At 33.6% G+C, this 16,316-nt stretch overlaps 2 protein-coding genes across 10 annotated transcripts in view; one reads left to right on the top strand and one right to left on the bottom strand.

Annotated features, from left to right (window-relative positions):
* LOC128999132 (uncharacterized) overlaps positions 1 to 16,316 on the top strand; it is a 163,669-nt gene that overhangs the window by 107,613 nt on the left and 39,740 nt on the right. The gene's annotated exons all lie outside the window — the stretch shown is intronic.
* LOC128999135 (hypermethylated in cancer 1 protein) lies at positions 7,051 to 8,465 on the bottom strand. Its single transcript, XM_054425507.1, has one exon. The coding sequence runs from the start codon at positions 8,460 to 8,462 to the stop codon at positions 7,266 to 7,268; it is 1,197 nt and encodes a 398-aa protein (XP_054281482.1). The 5' UTR covers positions 8,463 to 8,465; the 3' UTR covers positions 7,051 to 7,265.

Raw genomic sequence — 16,316 nt, 5'->3', positions numbered from 1 at the left:
AACAATAATTTGTTTATCACATAGAAGAGTTAGTTTTATAGAAAGTAATAATATCATCAATAATATGACGGGTAATTTACAGAACTTGTCTATTGAAAAATCCCAACAAGTTCTCCTTTTTAAAAATTAACCTAAACACATAGAATAGCCATTTTTACTTTTTTTGGTTTGCGTAGCCTATGTAAAACCTTAAACACCTTATAGGCTAATTACTTTTTAATAAAATATAATTATTTTTTTTTATTAAAAGATTATTAACCGTTTTTAAACATGCTTAAAAATAAGAAATTAAACTCATCAAAACTTATATTATTTTATTAGGATTTTGTAAAAATAAATAACAATTCAAATTCATTTATATTTCCCAAACATAGTTATTTTAATGACAAATTTATTTAGGAATTAATTAAATGAATGTTGTTTTTGAAACTTGTTTATTTTTTACAATTGTTAATTTCCCCATCTTAATAAAAAATGTCCAAAGTTAGATGTACATACACTGGTAGGTGTGATCAGACGCTAGGCTTTTGCAGTGTGTGTATTTCCAGCATTAGACAAAAGCAATGACGATGGCATTACCAAAGACTTAGAGGGCGAGGGTTAGTTCAAATTGTCTCCTCAAACAAAAAAATTAATATCTCGCTATAAGATTCATTTTACAGCTAAATATACTCTTTCCAGTTGGGATTTTGATCAAATCTTTAATTACCGGTATTGATTATTTTATAATGGAAAGACTAAGTAAATTATAAAGTAAAATTATCCCTCTTAAAATTAACTGAAGCTCGAATTGAGTAATAACATGATAAAGTTTATGTCTTATTCCTGTGTGTTCCAATGATGTAGTCGTAAATCTTCCAGTGCGGGATTTTGGGAAAAAGCAGAGTGGAGAGGCTTCTAAGTTTTAGCTAATCACAATTTTAATAGTTGCTCTGCTTAATTATGCTTACTATGATTATTATCATGGAAAACAACACAGCGTAGATAATCTATTATTAAAGCAAAGTACAGACTGTGTAGTTAACCGGCAGCAAATTATAACTAAACAAGTGTTAATGAGAGGTGAATTCCCAGTGTTTGGTGAATGTAATTGTCTGTGTAGAATGTTTTAGTTCCTGGACTATGAGGGTTTATGTGGGATACAAATATTGTTTACCGTCAGTTAACTAGTTTATATATTCAAATTACTATTTGTGTTTACCATACGTGATTTAAATGTAGTCAAAGTAAAGCTTCTGTTCATGCATGCAATTTTTTAGTTGTCTGTACCAACTATACTCCGTTCACAAAATTTAGGCGGGTTTAGAGGAAGAAATCTATCCCCTCCCCTGATGATCCTACCTTTAAAACAATAACCCAACAGCTGAGGTTTGCCAAAACGCCAATCAGCTGCATCATAGATTAAGCAAGAAAAAAGTGGTGGAGAAACTTCCCATCAAACCATGTAATTTTGTGAACGGACTATAACAAATTTGATTTTGTTTAGTTTAAAAATTAATGATTGAAGTTATATTCATAATCTATAAAACACTTTTGAATAGTGAAATATGGGATTTCTTATTTTTGGCTTAAATAGATTTTAGCGGAATCATATTGTCAAACCTAACTGTCATAACATTAAAGCCTAAGGATTAAAAAAAATAAAGTAATAAACATAGAATATATACATAGGGGTGTTTATGTGTGTTATATGAAGAAAATACAGTAGACTTTTGATAATTCGAAATTGGTGGGCCAAGCAAACAAATTTGAACCATCAAAAGTTATAAATAATTAGGTTAGATTTTTTGGAAAATTAAAAAAAACTATTTGAAGTACAAAGTTTTTTATTTTTTTTATAATGAATTATGTAAGCTACTGAACGTTACAATTAAACAGCTTATTTTAGTTACTACTTCAACAACAGCTTATTTTTTACTTTGTTACAAAAATGTTTTTTATTTATGTTTGCTTTTTTATTGATTCTTGGCATCAATGGCCTTAAGATGTTATGCAAAATTCATGTTAAAACTTCAAATTAAAACTTTCAAATGTTATTTTTCACTAAACATGAACATAAAGTTATTTAATACCATTTATAGTGCTCCTTTAGCAATCACTATTGGTATTGGTAGTACAGTACTCACTATTGGTATATTATTAATGATGAACAATAGACACTTATGGAAGGGAGCAATCTACTATTTAGTGAAGTCGAATTTCGCCAGCAAGCACCCAGATTCAACAAATTTTTAATATCATAAATGAGTTGGAGGGGATGTTTAGAAAGGGGTGAAGAAAAACTCATGTAGAAATTGATATTGATTGAACAAACCATTGATATAATGTAAAATTGGCTTTTTAAAGTTTAACATCCCCGAGACAACTTGCTTGCTGTTATTTGTAGAAGTAAGTTTATATTACCTTAGGGGGGGGGCGGTCCAGGCTTCAGACATAAATTTTTTTTAGTTTTTAGGTTTACATGTACAGTACATTGAATGGGTTTAAAAAGTATAGTTTTCATCATTATAATCACTCAATGTCCTGTAGGCCTACGCACAATTTTAAGAATCTTTTTGTAGTAAAATGTAATGCATTTGAAAATTTGATGTAATTCCTAAAGTAATTGATCAATTTTTTCAACTAGGTGTCATTTTTTTGCTATTACTACTTACTAAACTCCTGTGTATTACTTTGTATTTAGAATAATTAGTGTGCACTGTATAAAAGTTTTTAAATAAACAAAAGAATAATTTTATGTAGTTTTAATATAATAAAATAAATTGAAAGAAAAAATATTTAACCTAAGTTGATAGTTATACCCAAAAGTTTGTAAATACAATGAAGAACATCTTGTAAAAGTTTCAACTTGATAGTGAAATATTTGGCTGAATAATGTATACAGTATTACATTTTCTGTTACGAAACACTAAAATAAAACATTGTTGATAAATACGATGGAAGCACATCCCTCTGTGGGCCTGCAGAAGGAAAATGTATTTTTAAACATGAAAACCCTATCAGATTGCCAGAAACCCATATTTTCTTATTAATAAATTACCAAAGAACATAGAAATTAAACAATAAAAAATACTAATTTAACCATTAGAGGTATTTTTTGTACTGCAAGACTGACTATGGATGGAACCAACTTAGTTGTCTTATTAAATTATTTGGGCTATAAAACAAAAAGAAAAATTTAAGTAAAACAAAATATTTTGTTTAAGTTTTCAGTTTTTTGGCTGGTTAATTCTGTTTAAGAAGGGGTTGGTTGGATTTATGTATTTACCTACGACAGTTTTTTAAACTATTTTTAAACTAGCCGTTTCAATTCAGTTAATAGAATTGAAAAGGTTTACTAACTTAACAGTATTTTTTTTTTACTTGACAACATGGGTAGCGGACCAATGAGGTTCAAGGATTAAGAGAAAAGAAGTAAAATTGTATTGCAAACTTCAACTTATCAGCTGTTCAGGCCAATTTAATTGTTGAGTGTTGCAATTAGTGTTTGGGTACAATGATTCGTTGCATCACTGTCATTGAGCAAAGAGAGGTTAAAAACGAAAACATAACCTCTCTTAGAAGTTTGAGTAGTGATTGTTATAAAGCGCTTTGCGTCACAGTTAGTAATTAAAAAATTGTCGTAGGTAAAGTAGTGTACGCAACTCGCGTAAATAGTCTTAACAACACTCGCAGAAGTTTTCAAGGCACTCGCCAAAGCTCGTACCTTCAAATCGTTTATTGCCAAAAAAATAATACATTGTATAGCAACGTCAAGGTAAAAGTTTAAAAACTATTTTAAGGAACTTAGATGATCTACAAATGCATCAACATTGTATACAGCTAAACTACATAACATTGCTACTATGGTGTTCTTGAAAGACTTAGAATTCAGACATTTGATTAAAAAAATGTGTTGTTGTGCAAAGTACTATTACCTGTCAGTGAATCAAACAAACTACAGTACTGCTTTGTGTGTTTCCCCCATGATACGATCGCCGATTAATTATTATTTTTATTCCTAGGCGATGAATAAGCATAGTTTTAAACGTTCATATAAAAACTATTAAAATTGTTGTCAGAATTACAATATTTTGGAGGTGATTTTTACCGTCGTCGATTGAACCATGAAAGTCATTGTCAAATCCTTATGAACAGAAAATTTCGTAAAATCTTAATTAAATGCATTTTAAATTGACGGAATTCGTCAATTTTTGACAATCATAGCTTCTTTCAAGAATTGTCAATACTCAAGAATATTATGTTTTCTGTGTTATTGGATTAACTTGTCAAAAACATTTCTCGTGCGGTCTTACAGGATAATTAGAAGAAAAAGTTATACTTTCCCGTTTATCGTTACTTCAAAATTAAAGCACCAGACAAATAATAAAATGCTAACCAACCACCTACCACTTTCTCCAATAGATATGTGCACCTATCAATTTTTGTTATAGAGGTACAATGCATTCTTATGAAGCTCTTAAATAACCAGAAACTTTTTGTCTTTGCTCGATGGCCAATTTATAAAGATTTATTCCTTAATCATTATTTTTTTTCATTCCACTTCCAAGAGATCGAGTTTAAAATTAATAAATTGGCTTATTAGTGAAATAAAATTGCCCATTATTATAATTACTGTATAAACTTCTAAAGTAAATTTAGCTACTTTTCATTGCAAGATTTTAACTGCAACCATAGTATTGGTAAATCGAATTACAACTAACCATAGATTCGGATTGGCGAAAATAAAAAAATTGATTCTGATGTATCCAACAATCAGCCAGCAAAGGCATTTAAATATGTTAAATATTCATCTTCATGTACAGTATTTTTATTGATACGGTAGATAACATAGTTTGCTTTAGTTTGATTGAGAAGCAAAACAATTTTTCCAGTTCTGTTTTCGAAAACCATCATATTTACCACGTAATAAAAACGTTAGTTAAGTAATATTTGCGCGAAATCTGATTTACTACTTTCCACCCTACTATTTTCCCACACACAGCGTCCGTGCCTTGATGACGTATGTTATTTTGGCGTAACCGATGCATGTAAATAAATATGTATCTACTTGTGGTTTGATAATGACTTATGACTTATGAATTCATTGTCAGATGAAACACAAAATGAACACGGTTTATTTGGAATACATAACATTAATTGAACTGAAACAACTTATCCTGTTATCTTCAAATCGTGTATCACTAAAAGAGTTGTTGGGTACCAAATCAATGAAGAAAGTAATAAACCTTATCTCGATTTAACATTTTAACACCAAAATAATTATTTATGACATGTTTTTACGTTTCATTGAGCACACGTTTATTTGCAATCCTTGATGTCTGCGGTGGTGTTTTCACCCTACATCCCACCATCCCACGTGCGGATGCATATTTCAGCAATTTTATCTCTGTTCAAACGGAAATCCTATTATTTCAGAAGCATGAAGTTGATAAATCAATATACTGTGATGTCTATTGTACGTGAATTAGTCATATGATGGCTATAAATAGACGGATGACGGCGTGATGTTAACAATTTTAGTGAATTAGGAAATTATATTATTTAGGATTATTTTTCATCTAGTCATGTAACTTAAGCCTTCAGGTGAAAGTATGGTGTGTCCTGACGTAATTTAAACAAGTCGCGTTTTCTTTGTAATCGAAATCAAATTAAACTGTTGAAGTAATGAAATTGTAATAGGACATGTTTTCAATAAGTTTAAATAATATAAATATTAATTTACACTCATGTGTTGAAATAATGTATTAAAATTATAAAACATACAGTTTTGGAAACGACTTAAAAACAAGTTCTATGGTGTTAGATGCGTTTAGTTTTAAAGTTAAAACCAATATAGATTGACTCACAATTCACGAAGAATACAGTTCTCAATTTTCAACCCTCATATCGTAAACGTTTAAATAACCAGGACGTTTTCCATCCTGTATGTTACTTATGGTTTTTATAATTATTACAATTATATAAAATAACGATAGAAGGCCTACGATTAGTACGAAGTTTGTTTTCACGCTGATACAGGCAATAAATTGACAAGAAGATGGTAATAAATAATACAGTATGTGTTTGTGATTGTAGCCAACGGAAGCAGTGTAGTTTAAGTGCTGCCGACCAGCGCTTCTATTGCCCAAAACAGCATTAAACTGAACCTAAAATCAAATCTTGAATTCCGTAAATGGTCTACGTAAGTTACTAAATAAATTACTTAGGAAATTCCAATTGTGCGCCAGTCCGATTGTGGTGACAAGGAAAGTTGTATGATTTACATGTTCTGTCTTCTTGAATTAATGTCAGTAAAATGGCGCCAAAGATTTTAACCGTCGGCTAATTTTGTATCAACATAAAAAGTATCGTAAGTAATAAATCAAGCTTATGTCGTGCTATAAAATTATTTAAAATATTTACAGATTTCACACTCAAAACTAGACTGTGCAGTAATCTCGGTAATTACTTCACTTATTGTTTCAATACAATTTTAAGTTGCGATTAGTGCTATTGTCTGGTTATTCTATTAATGATCAACTATAGTAGTAAAAAAACATATATCCACTCTATAGATAGCTTTTGATGGGGAACTCGGCAATGCACTCAGTTTATACATGTTTCTCGTTATCACCGATTTACCCCTACTCAAAACTATGTGTGATTTATCAGGATAAAATAAATACCTAATTCTTCTAATAGTTCTAATGGTTTGTCCTCCAAGATTATTGCATGGTTGGCAATTTAGGCCAGCGAAAATGATTGTTAATTGGAAATAGACAAGACATGAAACATTATTGTTTAATGTAAAAAGTGTTACTAAAAAAATAAATTATTAGATTTTTCTACACTTTTAGGCAAAGCAAAATGAATACGCTGAGAGGTAAATTTTGTAATGTCCTTCTCAGCTGATTTCATAGCTTTATGTAAATTGATTATCTTATCTTATCTCCATTTTAAATAGATAATAATTATTATCATATCGCTAATGAATAACGATAACTAAATATCGATCTACTTACCTAATTTGAGACCAGGAAAAAGAAAAAAAATCCTTTTAAAAACATTTTATTTTTTTAACACTTCTAAATAATACAACATAGAGAAGTTTTTAATATCGGTCGACGTTAAGAATTTAAAACACGTATACACTAGGTAAAGTTGTAACTGTCCGTAGTTCACACAGTGAGTTCAGACGTCTCCGAGTCGCTGTTGTCGGCAGATTCGTGGGCGGAGGCCGGTGGGGCGGAGTCCGGTGGGGCGGAGTCCGAGGCGTCGTGGTGTCAGACGGTCGACACGGAGGTATCTGAGGGTCCGGCTACCGAGGAAGCGCGGCTAGTAGTTGTCGACGTCTCCTCCTGGGGATGACACATCTTGCGGTGTTTGTGGACGAAGTAGTAGCTAGGGAACTTGGACCCACACGTCTTACAAGGGTAGTACTGCACGTTCATGTCCAGCAGACGCACTTCGCGCTTGGCGGGCTTGGGTTTGCTGCTCTTGGCCGGTACCGGGTTTAGATGTCTTCGAGCGTGCTTCTGGTAACAGTAATGGCTCTTGAAAGTATGATCACAGAACCTACACGTGTACACCCTCCCCTCCTTGTCGTTGTCAGCTGATCCCTCTGGCCCGGGATAGTTCCGGTTGAGTACCCTGTGGAACCTGACGGGGCCGTCGCAGCACGCTACATCGACGATCACTTTCCCGTCGTTCTTGGCGGTCGATTTGCCCGGGGAAACTGTGACTGTTACTCGGTCGGAGGCGTCTGATCCCTGTGAGAGACATGGAGAGAGGCTCGACGGTGGAGGAGACGGAGGGGGCGGACGTTGACCGGAAGTGGATGGCACGGCGGGAGGAGACTCTCGCGATGTCGGAGGAGCGGACTCGGTAGCGGCAGGGTCGGTGTCGGAGGGTGCGGAGAACACAGGTCTGAATGGAGTGTCGGGCAGGAACGTTGGAGGCGCCCAGTAGAGGCCTGAGGGTGCGGCGGGTAGAATGGAGTGCAGCGGCTTTCTACTGGGCACCGGCTTGACGAGTGTCGGAGGATGTGTCTGTTGGCTCTGTACCAAGTAGGCGCGACAGAGGTCCGATGCTCTAGGCATGTGCAGCAGATGTGTGGCTAGCAACACGGCGTAGATGTTCTCTGGAGTCAGGTCGAGGTAGCCTGTGTACATGAAGGTGAGAAGTGGGGCGAAGACCTCGGGAGATACGTTGGGCACCGTCACCTGGTGGGTATCGGGCGTCAGTTGCGACTTGAGGTAGCCGCTGTGAGACGCCAGGAGAGTGCGGTGTCCGGCGAACTGATGTACTGATCGACCAGAGCCCACCACTATCAGCACGTCTGGAGTATCGCGTAGGAACCACAGCGAGTACATGACGTGCTGTGTTGTATGTGGCGTCGCGGACTGTACTGTCAGAGTGCCGCCGCCGTCGCCGCCGCCGCGTGTAGAGCGCCGTCCCCGCCCATCGCCCCGCCCACACATCTCTCATTGGCTCCTCGTCACCCGCCAAGTAACGTCTTATTGCGGCCTCTGTATGACAATTGTACATTTTTTGTATACTTTGTTTATCGCGTTTTTCGCATATTTAAATACCGCATTGCATTAAAATACTAAACATATCCTTTGAAATATTTTTAAAGGTTCTTTCAAAAACTATCCTGTATTTTAATTTGTAATTTTAGAAGTCTTATATGAATTAAATTTAAATTAATATTTCGCTAATATCCCTTTATAAATATTCAAAACAGATTTTTAAGATGAAAACATTTAGTTGTAATAGAGCGATTATCTATTTACCTGTTTATTATTCTGTATTCGGGTACGTCAATACAGAGCTGTATTATACAAAATCATTTCCAAACCAATACGCGTAGCCGAAGCGATCGAGTGCTTAGTTTTAGTTACTTAAAACAAATAGTCGGTTTACAATTTTTTATAAATTTGTTTGATTATATAGTATTGTAAAGCGACTCACACAATGTGATCAAGGTGTATACTGTATTTGCCAACGAGCAAATGCATCGAATATCAGATACAGACCTGTCTCATTTACATAATATTCAATCAACTCGCTGAGGAGCTATTCTTCTCCTTACTGGACAGTTTGAATTGTGTTTTAAGCCAGCTTTAGCGCAGCTTTCAAATTTAATTGCTTACACGTTTAACTGTTGATAGATATTTGAATGTAAAGAATAAAATCAGTGTATTTTAAATGTTCAATTTAACACGCAGAGTATTAAGATGCTACCTCTAGTCCAATCTCCTTCGAGTAATCTGTTCTCCATAAAATCATCGGTCCTATATAATAACTTACTCCTCCCTCAACTTCTTAAAATTGTATTTCTCAGCATCGATGGGGTTTTACACAATACTCAAACTGTTAAGTTAGTTTACATTTCTTTACAAACTTTAGTGAAAAAATATTTATTAAATGCTCTATGGTCTCATCATCCGATTTGACTTAAATTACCATTCTGATCGTTAACAATTGGAAGAACGAATCCTCGTAAAAATAATAACGTCCAAATAGAATGATGATGGATGGGATTGTTGGGGGGGGGGGGGGGCGGAAGCAGCGGAGCGAGGAAAAGCAAAGCAACGACTAGTGACCCATGGGAAATAATTGACTGAGAAACAGAATGATTAGCGTGAACAATAGCCCGCTACCCGCCACCCCCTACCATCGTCACATATCACAATACCTTAGTCGACGATTCACTTTTTGATTCTGCCGTCTCCCCAGTGGCACGCCATTGCGGGATGGGACGAGACTACAATGTACACGAGATTCACACCCAATCACGCACTATTATGCCGTTCTCTTAGTAGAAGATTAGTTGATGAATGATTGCCTCCGGATTGAACACAACACAATTTTGAAAACATAAGCTCAACCGAGTGTCTCCGAACTCTCAACCATTACTCGCCAAAACTAAAATACCAAAAGACAAACTGAAATACAGTATCAAATTTCAAATTAGTCTTCCTCACTAATCTAAGTTTTATCGATAACGGCTTTTTATGTGGTAGATAGTTTGATTGTGAAAAGATATATTTTAAGAAACAATATTATTCTTTTCTCGTGTTTAGCTTTAAAATGGTGGCCATTTAAATTTTCAAAACCTAAATAACATAAAACATAGGTAAACAAAACTACTGCGGTAAGGTTTTATTAATAAAATGTTATTACAATTTTAACGATACCAAATATAGCATATAAAAAATTAAATAAGGATAAAACACTTTCTCCTTATTTATCAACCTAATTGAATGGATAAATGAATGAATTATATCTTTATTCCAACAAATTATTTACAGAAATTTGTACACAAATCATATTTAAAGGAGAAAACATAAGTAAATTTAAAAGAAAAACGTAAAATTAACCTTTGCATTACATATATGTTACAAAGCGTACATTTTTATAAAGAATAAGCCGACATGGGCAGCGAGCCTGTGCGTCGACTGTAGTTGCATCCAAACATTACATTATTTATCAAAAACAAAATCTAAATAAATAAATAACAGAAGATATGATGAGGTGAAGATATGGTCTAAATGGAGTTACAAGAGCAAACTATGTGAAAAAATTCTAGTGGAATAATTAAGTTTAAATAAAAAAATAATATAACTGAAAATAATAATAAAATAATATAATAAAATATTATATATATATAATATATATTTTTGAACTAATATTAAAATAATAATATAATAATAATAATAATATATTATCTTAAATTTGGTATTGTTAAAATGTAATAAAGTTTTCTTAATAAAATCTTACTGCAGTATTTTTGTTAGCCAATAACCAATAATTTTGTAACCAATACCACAGTTATTGTTTGATATACATTAAGATTATGTCTATCAAACAATAACTCTGGTTATTAGTTAACATAACTGCTAGTTAGTTAAATAAACGAATCAGCTGTTTTAATTGTTGGCTATCCAATGAGCGAAAATGGTGTACACAGTAAGTTTTTTCTTATTTATAAACCGATTTTCTTAAAATTTTGTGGAGTTAGAATTGTAAAATAAAATTGCCTAACTAAAACTTTACCTAAATATTTTTACCTAATTGGTTTTTACGTTACTTAAGTTAAAACTTTAAATCACCGCAATTTTTTACATTTTGAAAAATAATATTTTTCAAAATGGGTGTTTACTGTATTTATCCATCTACCACATTTAAATTCACTGCCGAAAGCAGTTTACTGTTTACAATTAAGAAAATAGTTTAGTGGGAAAAATGATGGCTGTACGAGTAATTTTCGAGTTTTGGAAATTGCTAACATAATATTTTAGTATGTCTTTGGTCCAAGAATGATACCAGAAAAGGTCTGTAGTGTTCGGGGACATTCTGTAATCTGTATAGTTAATAATATAAATCAACAGATGTGAGGGACGCCAAGAAACGTATCGACTGTGCACTCCTAGGTAGATTTCCAAAAAGTGTATTGAATTGGATTGAAATGCGTTGGTGTATATGCTATAAACACCCAGCATTAAGGACCCCTCTAATGAATTATTTTTATTTATCTTTTCGTTAAAGTACCACCAACATTATATAAAATGCAAAGTGTTGATTTAATTTAAAATACATGTAATCAATCTCACTTTAATCACACTAAATACAATATTATTGAATTGATACTTTCTCGTAATTTTCTGTTAATTCAAGCAAGTAAACTCTACAGATTGCAAAACACATGTGCCCTTCTCAAAATGGAAATCGACGGAAATCGTAATAGTTTTTATAGCCTTTCTCGTCCTTTTACTCTTACTGTGCATTGTGTGCTCACAGAGGGTGTATTTTATCGCAACCCAAATTACTATGAGATATACTGTTTAGTGACAAAACAAGCCTATAAGTTGGTATCCGTGTGTTCTTTACAGTAATTCATTGCCGATCAGCTGATGCTTTGTTGCTTAGTTATCTGTGAGGTTTGGCGTTCTTGGGAATTTAGGCCTGTTGTGAATAAGAGTCGTGCAAATACATTTTTAAATGTCAATAATAGTTGATTATTAGGTACTCTAGTGTAGTACAACCACGCCTGGAAATTTAATTATAATCTTTTCTTGGCATAAAACCAATTATTTTCTTTTAATTATTCTAACTCCGAGCTTGGGAAAACACGATGTTGAGTCTTTTTTTACAATGAATACCCAATAACACTATACATCATAGAAAACTATGCAACAATGTATATCAGCTGATCGGCAATGAAGTTCAGGACAGGGATGCCAAGATATAAGCTTGTTTTGTCGATAAAATGTGTCTCAAAGTACTTATAAATGTATGAGTGTGTATACAGTAATATTTGGGTTTCGTTTTAAAAAGTGTCTTGTATTTATTTCCAATTAATTAGTTATTACGAATTTTTAGTTTTGTTTTCTTTCGTGTGTTGACGCCTTAATTTGTTCACGTTTTGTGCAAGGGATCGGTCCAAGTCCTGGTCTTGTTCCTATCCATCGCCGCCGTTTGCCTGGTGACAAATGGACCCAGAATCTAGCTCGCTTGGTATTCAATCAGCTGTGTTTTCCAATGTCAGTACTCATTGTCGAATCAATATTATAAGCGGATTACCAATTTAACAATTTGCGAATTCAACTATTTAATTTAACAAATTATCTACTCATCAAATTAGTATACATAATTATGGACAGGTGTGAATTTTATACGACGTTTTTAAAAATATGTCCCTAATCAGATGGCAATTTTAGCGGAATATGTAATTCGAAGGAATTTGTTCGCCCTGTGCATACGAGTGGCGCGGCGGAGTGGTTCCATAGGTGGAGGTAGGTGGTAGGTGGTATTATTGCAGATGTAATGGATGCCAAATTGGGTTACGTTGACATGCCCATGGGCTTTTCGCATCTCTGTTTAATTCGGTTACCAGCAACCCACTTAAGGCTCCAATTCCCATAATCAAAATTAATTGTTTCCAACGTCCCAATGCCATCAATCACTGCCCCACCTGGTGGCTGGTTGGTTCTGTTGGTGGAATGCAGAAAACTGCTCGTTCTAATTGTCAATTGTTAAGTCCAACGGCTAATTTGCATTCGAAACTACGGACAAACAGTTCTGTGTATCTCTTCATTAGATCAGTGTCTTGTTTTAACGTAGATAAACCTTCGTTGAAATTAGTTGATTTTTTCGATTCTGAAGTGGTGTCAGACCAATAGGTTTTTATGATTTTGTGCTACAATCTTACTTTCTTATTTGATACTGAGATTATGAGATAGCTGTTGTTACACTAAACATGCCATAGTTCACGATAAGTTATCCTTTTAGTTTGGTTTGGTTAAATAGTTGGCTTATTCGCCACAAGTAATTAATTAACATCATTGCACTCGGCGGCCGAATTCAGTTATGTTCATTTATTTTCTTAAAGTGACAACAGGAGTGGATTGTCTAGTTTTATCGATAGTCCGTACAATGGCAAACCTTATAAGTTATGTATCCATTGGTAATATGCAGTATATAAAGTATGTTCCACCTGTAACGGCAACTACTGTACTTCATTTTGACCCGTCAAACAAAAGGCATTGCAGTACGACGACTTTGTATATTACTGTCGAGCCTCGAAAAACTTAAACATTTTGTAATAATTTTTCCTCCAAGATTTATACGACTATGATGACCAGTTAGGTATCTGGACGTATTAGTTTCATTCAGCCAGCCATGCGATCGTCTTAAAGATTTTTATTTTACGTTTGTGTCCCTTTATTTTTAAATGTTTTTTTGTCGACTCGAGTTTTACATGTTTTACATACAGTAATTTAATTATGTATGACGGATAAACGACGACAAAATGTACGTAACTTATGATTCAGTGAAGCTCAAAAGAAAAAGCCCAATATTTTTGACGCGTTTTTAATAAACATCTTGACAAGTTTATCAAAATCTTGAGATTACTGTGGGATTGCTGATTTCATGACTACTAGTCCGTACTAAACATGATTTTATTCCAAATTTCACCCGCACTGTGCCAAACTCCCGAACTCGCGACTATTGCCACAAGCGCCTGACAACTACTCAACGTCAAGAACCGTGGTGAATATTGGAGATTTCAGGCGATGAAAGGAGAGCGAGTCGAGGTTTAATAATAAAAGAATTCCGCGGGGTTTTTCTGTCCTCCCCTCCTTTGCGAGACCTCCCTAATTAAATGAACCGACAAGAAAAGCAAACTGCATTTTAAATGCTTGATTCATTCGTTTATGGCGAATGATACCCGCCTTTGTAGGGCCGCTTATTTCAGTTTCAACTTGGACTCGGCTTTTTTGCTCTCTACTTTGTTTTATTTGCCAGGTTCCTGATTCGTAACGAGCAGATCCCCCAGGACCCCCTCCATTTACCCAGTGCTCCCCCCCAACAGTTCGTTATGGTTACTTAAAATGTAGGTCCTCGGTTGCGTACTTATAACACTAGAAACTTGCCCAGTCCATAGTGTATTGTGTATTCATACCTTTGTAGCTACAATACCTATTTTAAATTTTCAATATTAAATTAAGCTTTCTTATTTGATTGTAAACGTTATTTCGTATTTCCAACTATGATTTTCTTTTTGGGACAAATAATACCTTCTCAATAATCGAGAATAATGTTAATTTTATTAATTAAAACCTGGACGTGTTTAACATTGTTAATTGTTCAAATTTGTTTACTTGTAAAGTATAAAAGACTAAAAAATATGTCTAGTACTTTTACAGTAATACAGTACTTTTAATGTTTCGATGATTATATTATTTTCATCGCTCTTAAGAGTCTTCATCACTCATCAGTGGTAGCCATATTAGATTTTAGTACCATATGAGCAATGTTAAATTTGACAGAAAATACCATCATTTGAGCATGCCGGTGTTATTTATAAAGATATAGTTTTAAAAATGTATAATTAGGTTTAGCATAGAGTACTAGGGAATGGGGAAGGCATATTTCAAATATTTTGTTTGTCTTTTCTTAATACATTATTTAATTAAAGGCTTAATTAATGATCATTAACTTATTAAGTGGAGGAATATGACAAAACTAAAATCCTCACTCTCTAGAAGACCACTAAACCTTTAACACCTCAATCATTGTTTTATCACATCAGGTTTTTTAGAAATTCTGTTACAAAGTTAACATTGCTCTTATGGGACTAAAATCCAATGTGGCCACCACTGATGAAGACTCTTAAGGTGTTCAAACACCTAAAAATAACACTTAAATCTATACAAATAATATAATTATTTAAACAGTCGTAGGGGTTTGAGTTACAAATCTAAGTTATTAATAATATAGTGAACACTATAACAACTATAGTAAAGAACAATTCTATAACGGTTGTATTATAATATATTAAATAATTATATTACTAAAGCCTATTCTATAGATAGACTAAAGAGCTTTTTATTGAACACGGGGATTCTGGAAAATAGGCCTGATTATTAAAATATTTATCGTTTTATAATTATCGCATGGTTTTCAACAAAGCTTATTATGATTTAATTTAATTTGACACATTATTCAAAAATATTTATATTACAAGTTGCATTATTACGTATTAACTCCTGTTCCTTCTTCACATCATTAACTACATAAACTACATAAAACATAATGTAATTATAACTGCCAAATCATGTAATCGAGTTATGCAACTTTTATCCTATGTACTTGAATTTGTTACTCCCAAGTGTAGTGTGTGATGCGAGGAACATCCAGACAGATGAGCCCAGCACAAATCCCTGTTTGGCAGAATATCACTATGGATTAACATCGGTGTGTTAAAATGCATCCTGATCTGATTATAATCTCCCGTAGCTACTGCATTGGTACAGTTAGAGGTATTGAAAAGGGGACAAACTAGGGAAAGTCTGGAATATTCGTGTGTTTATCGCCAATGTATTAGGTTTCGTCGTAACTTTATAACCCACCGTTGTCTGTTCTACATAAGCGCAAACGTCATCAAAGACGCAATAAGCCTCGTGTGCACGAAATTACTAATGTTTACGAAAGTAATTTAGCTAAGGTCTACTCGAGTATTTTATAATCTGTGCTATTTATTATTTGGTAATTGAAACATATATTAGTAGTTGTTTTTCATCGAAATCTACGGCATCAGTGGGAACCAAACATGGTGTCAAACAACTAAAAAATCAACACTTCCTTCTCAAATAGAATAAAATTAATAACAAGTCAAATAATGAGTTTTTGCATTTCTCATTTACATTGTTAACATACTTCGTTTCATTTAATTATTTTCCATTTGAATTGCATCAAAATCTCACACACAGGCATATAAGATGTAAAATATACATATTACATACATATAATATTTTGTTTGTTCG

Source organism: Macrosteles quadrilineatus, unplaced genomic scaffold (assembly GCF_028750875.1).
Source record: "Macrosteles quadrilineatus isolate MER2022 unplaced genomic scaffold, UCM_ALF_1.0 Scaffold_7__1_contigs__length_78375512, whole genome shotgun sequence".
In the NCBI taxonomy this organism is placed as follows: Eukaryota; Metazoa; Arthropoda; class Insecta; order Hemiptera; family Cicadellidae; genus Macrosteles; species Macrosteles quadrilineatus.
This window is presented reverse-complemented; position numbering and strand designations above follow the sequence as displayed.

Bases quoted from the DNA above. Each gene is read 5' to 3' on its own strand.
- LOC128999135 (XM_054425507.1), bottom strand. From the start codon at position 8,462: ATGTGTGGGCGGGGCGATGGGCGGGGACGGCGCTCTACACGCGGCGGC.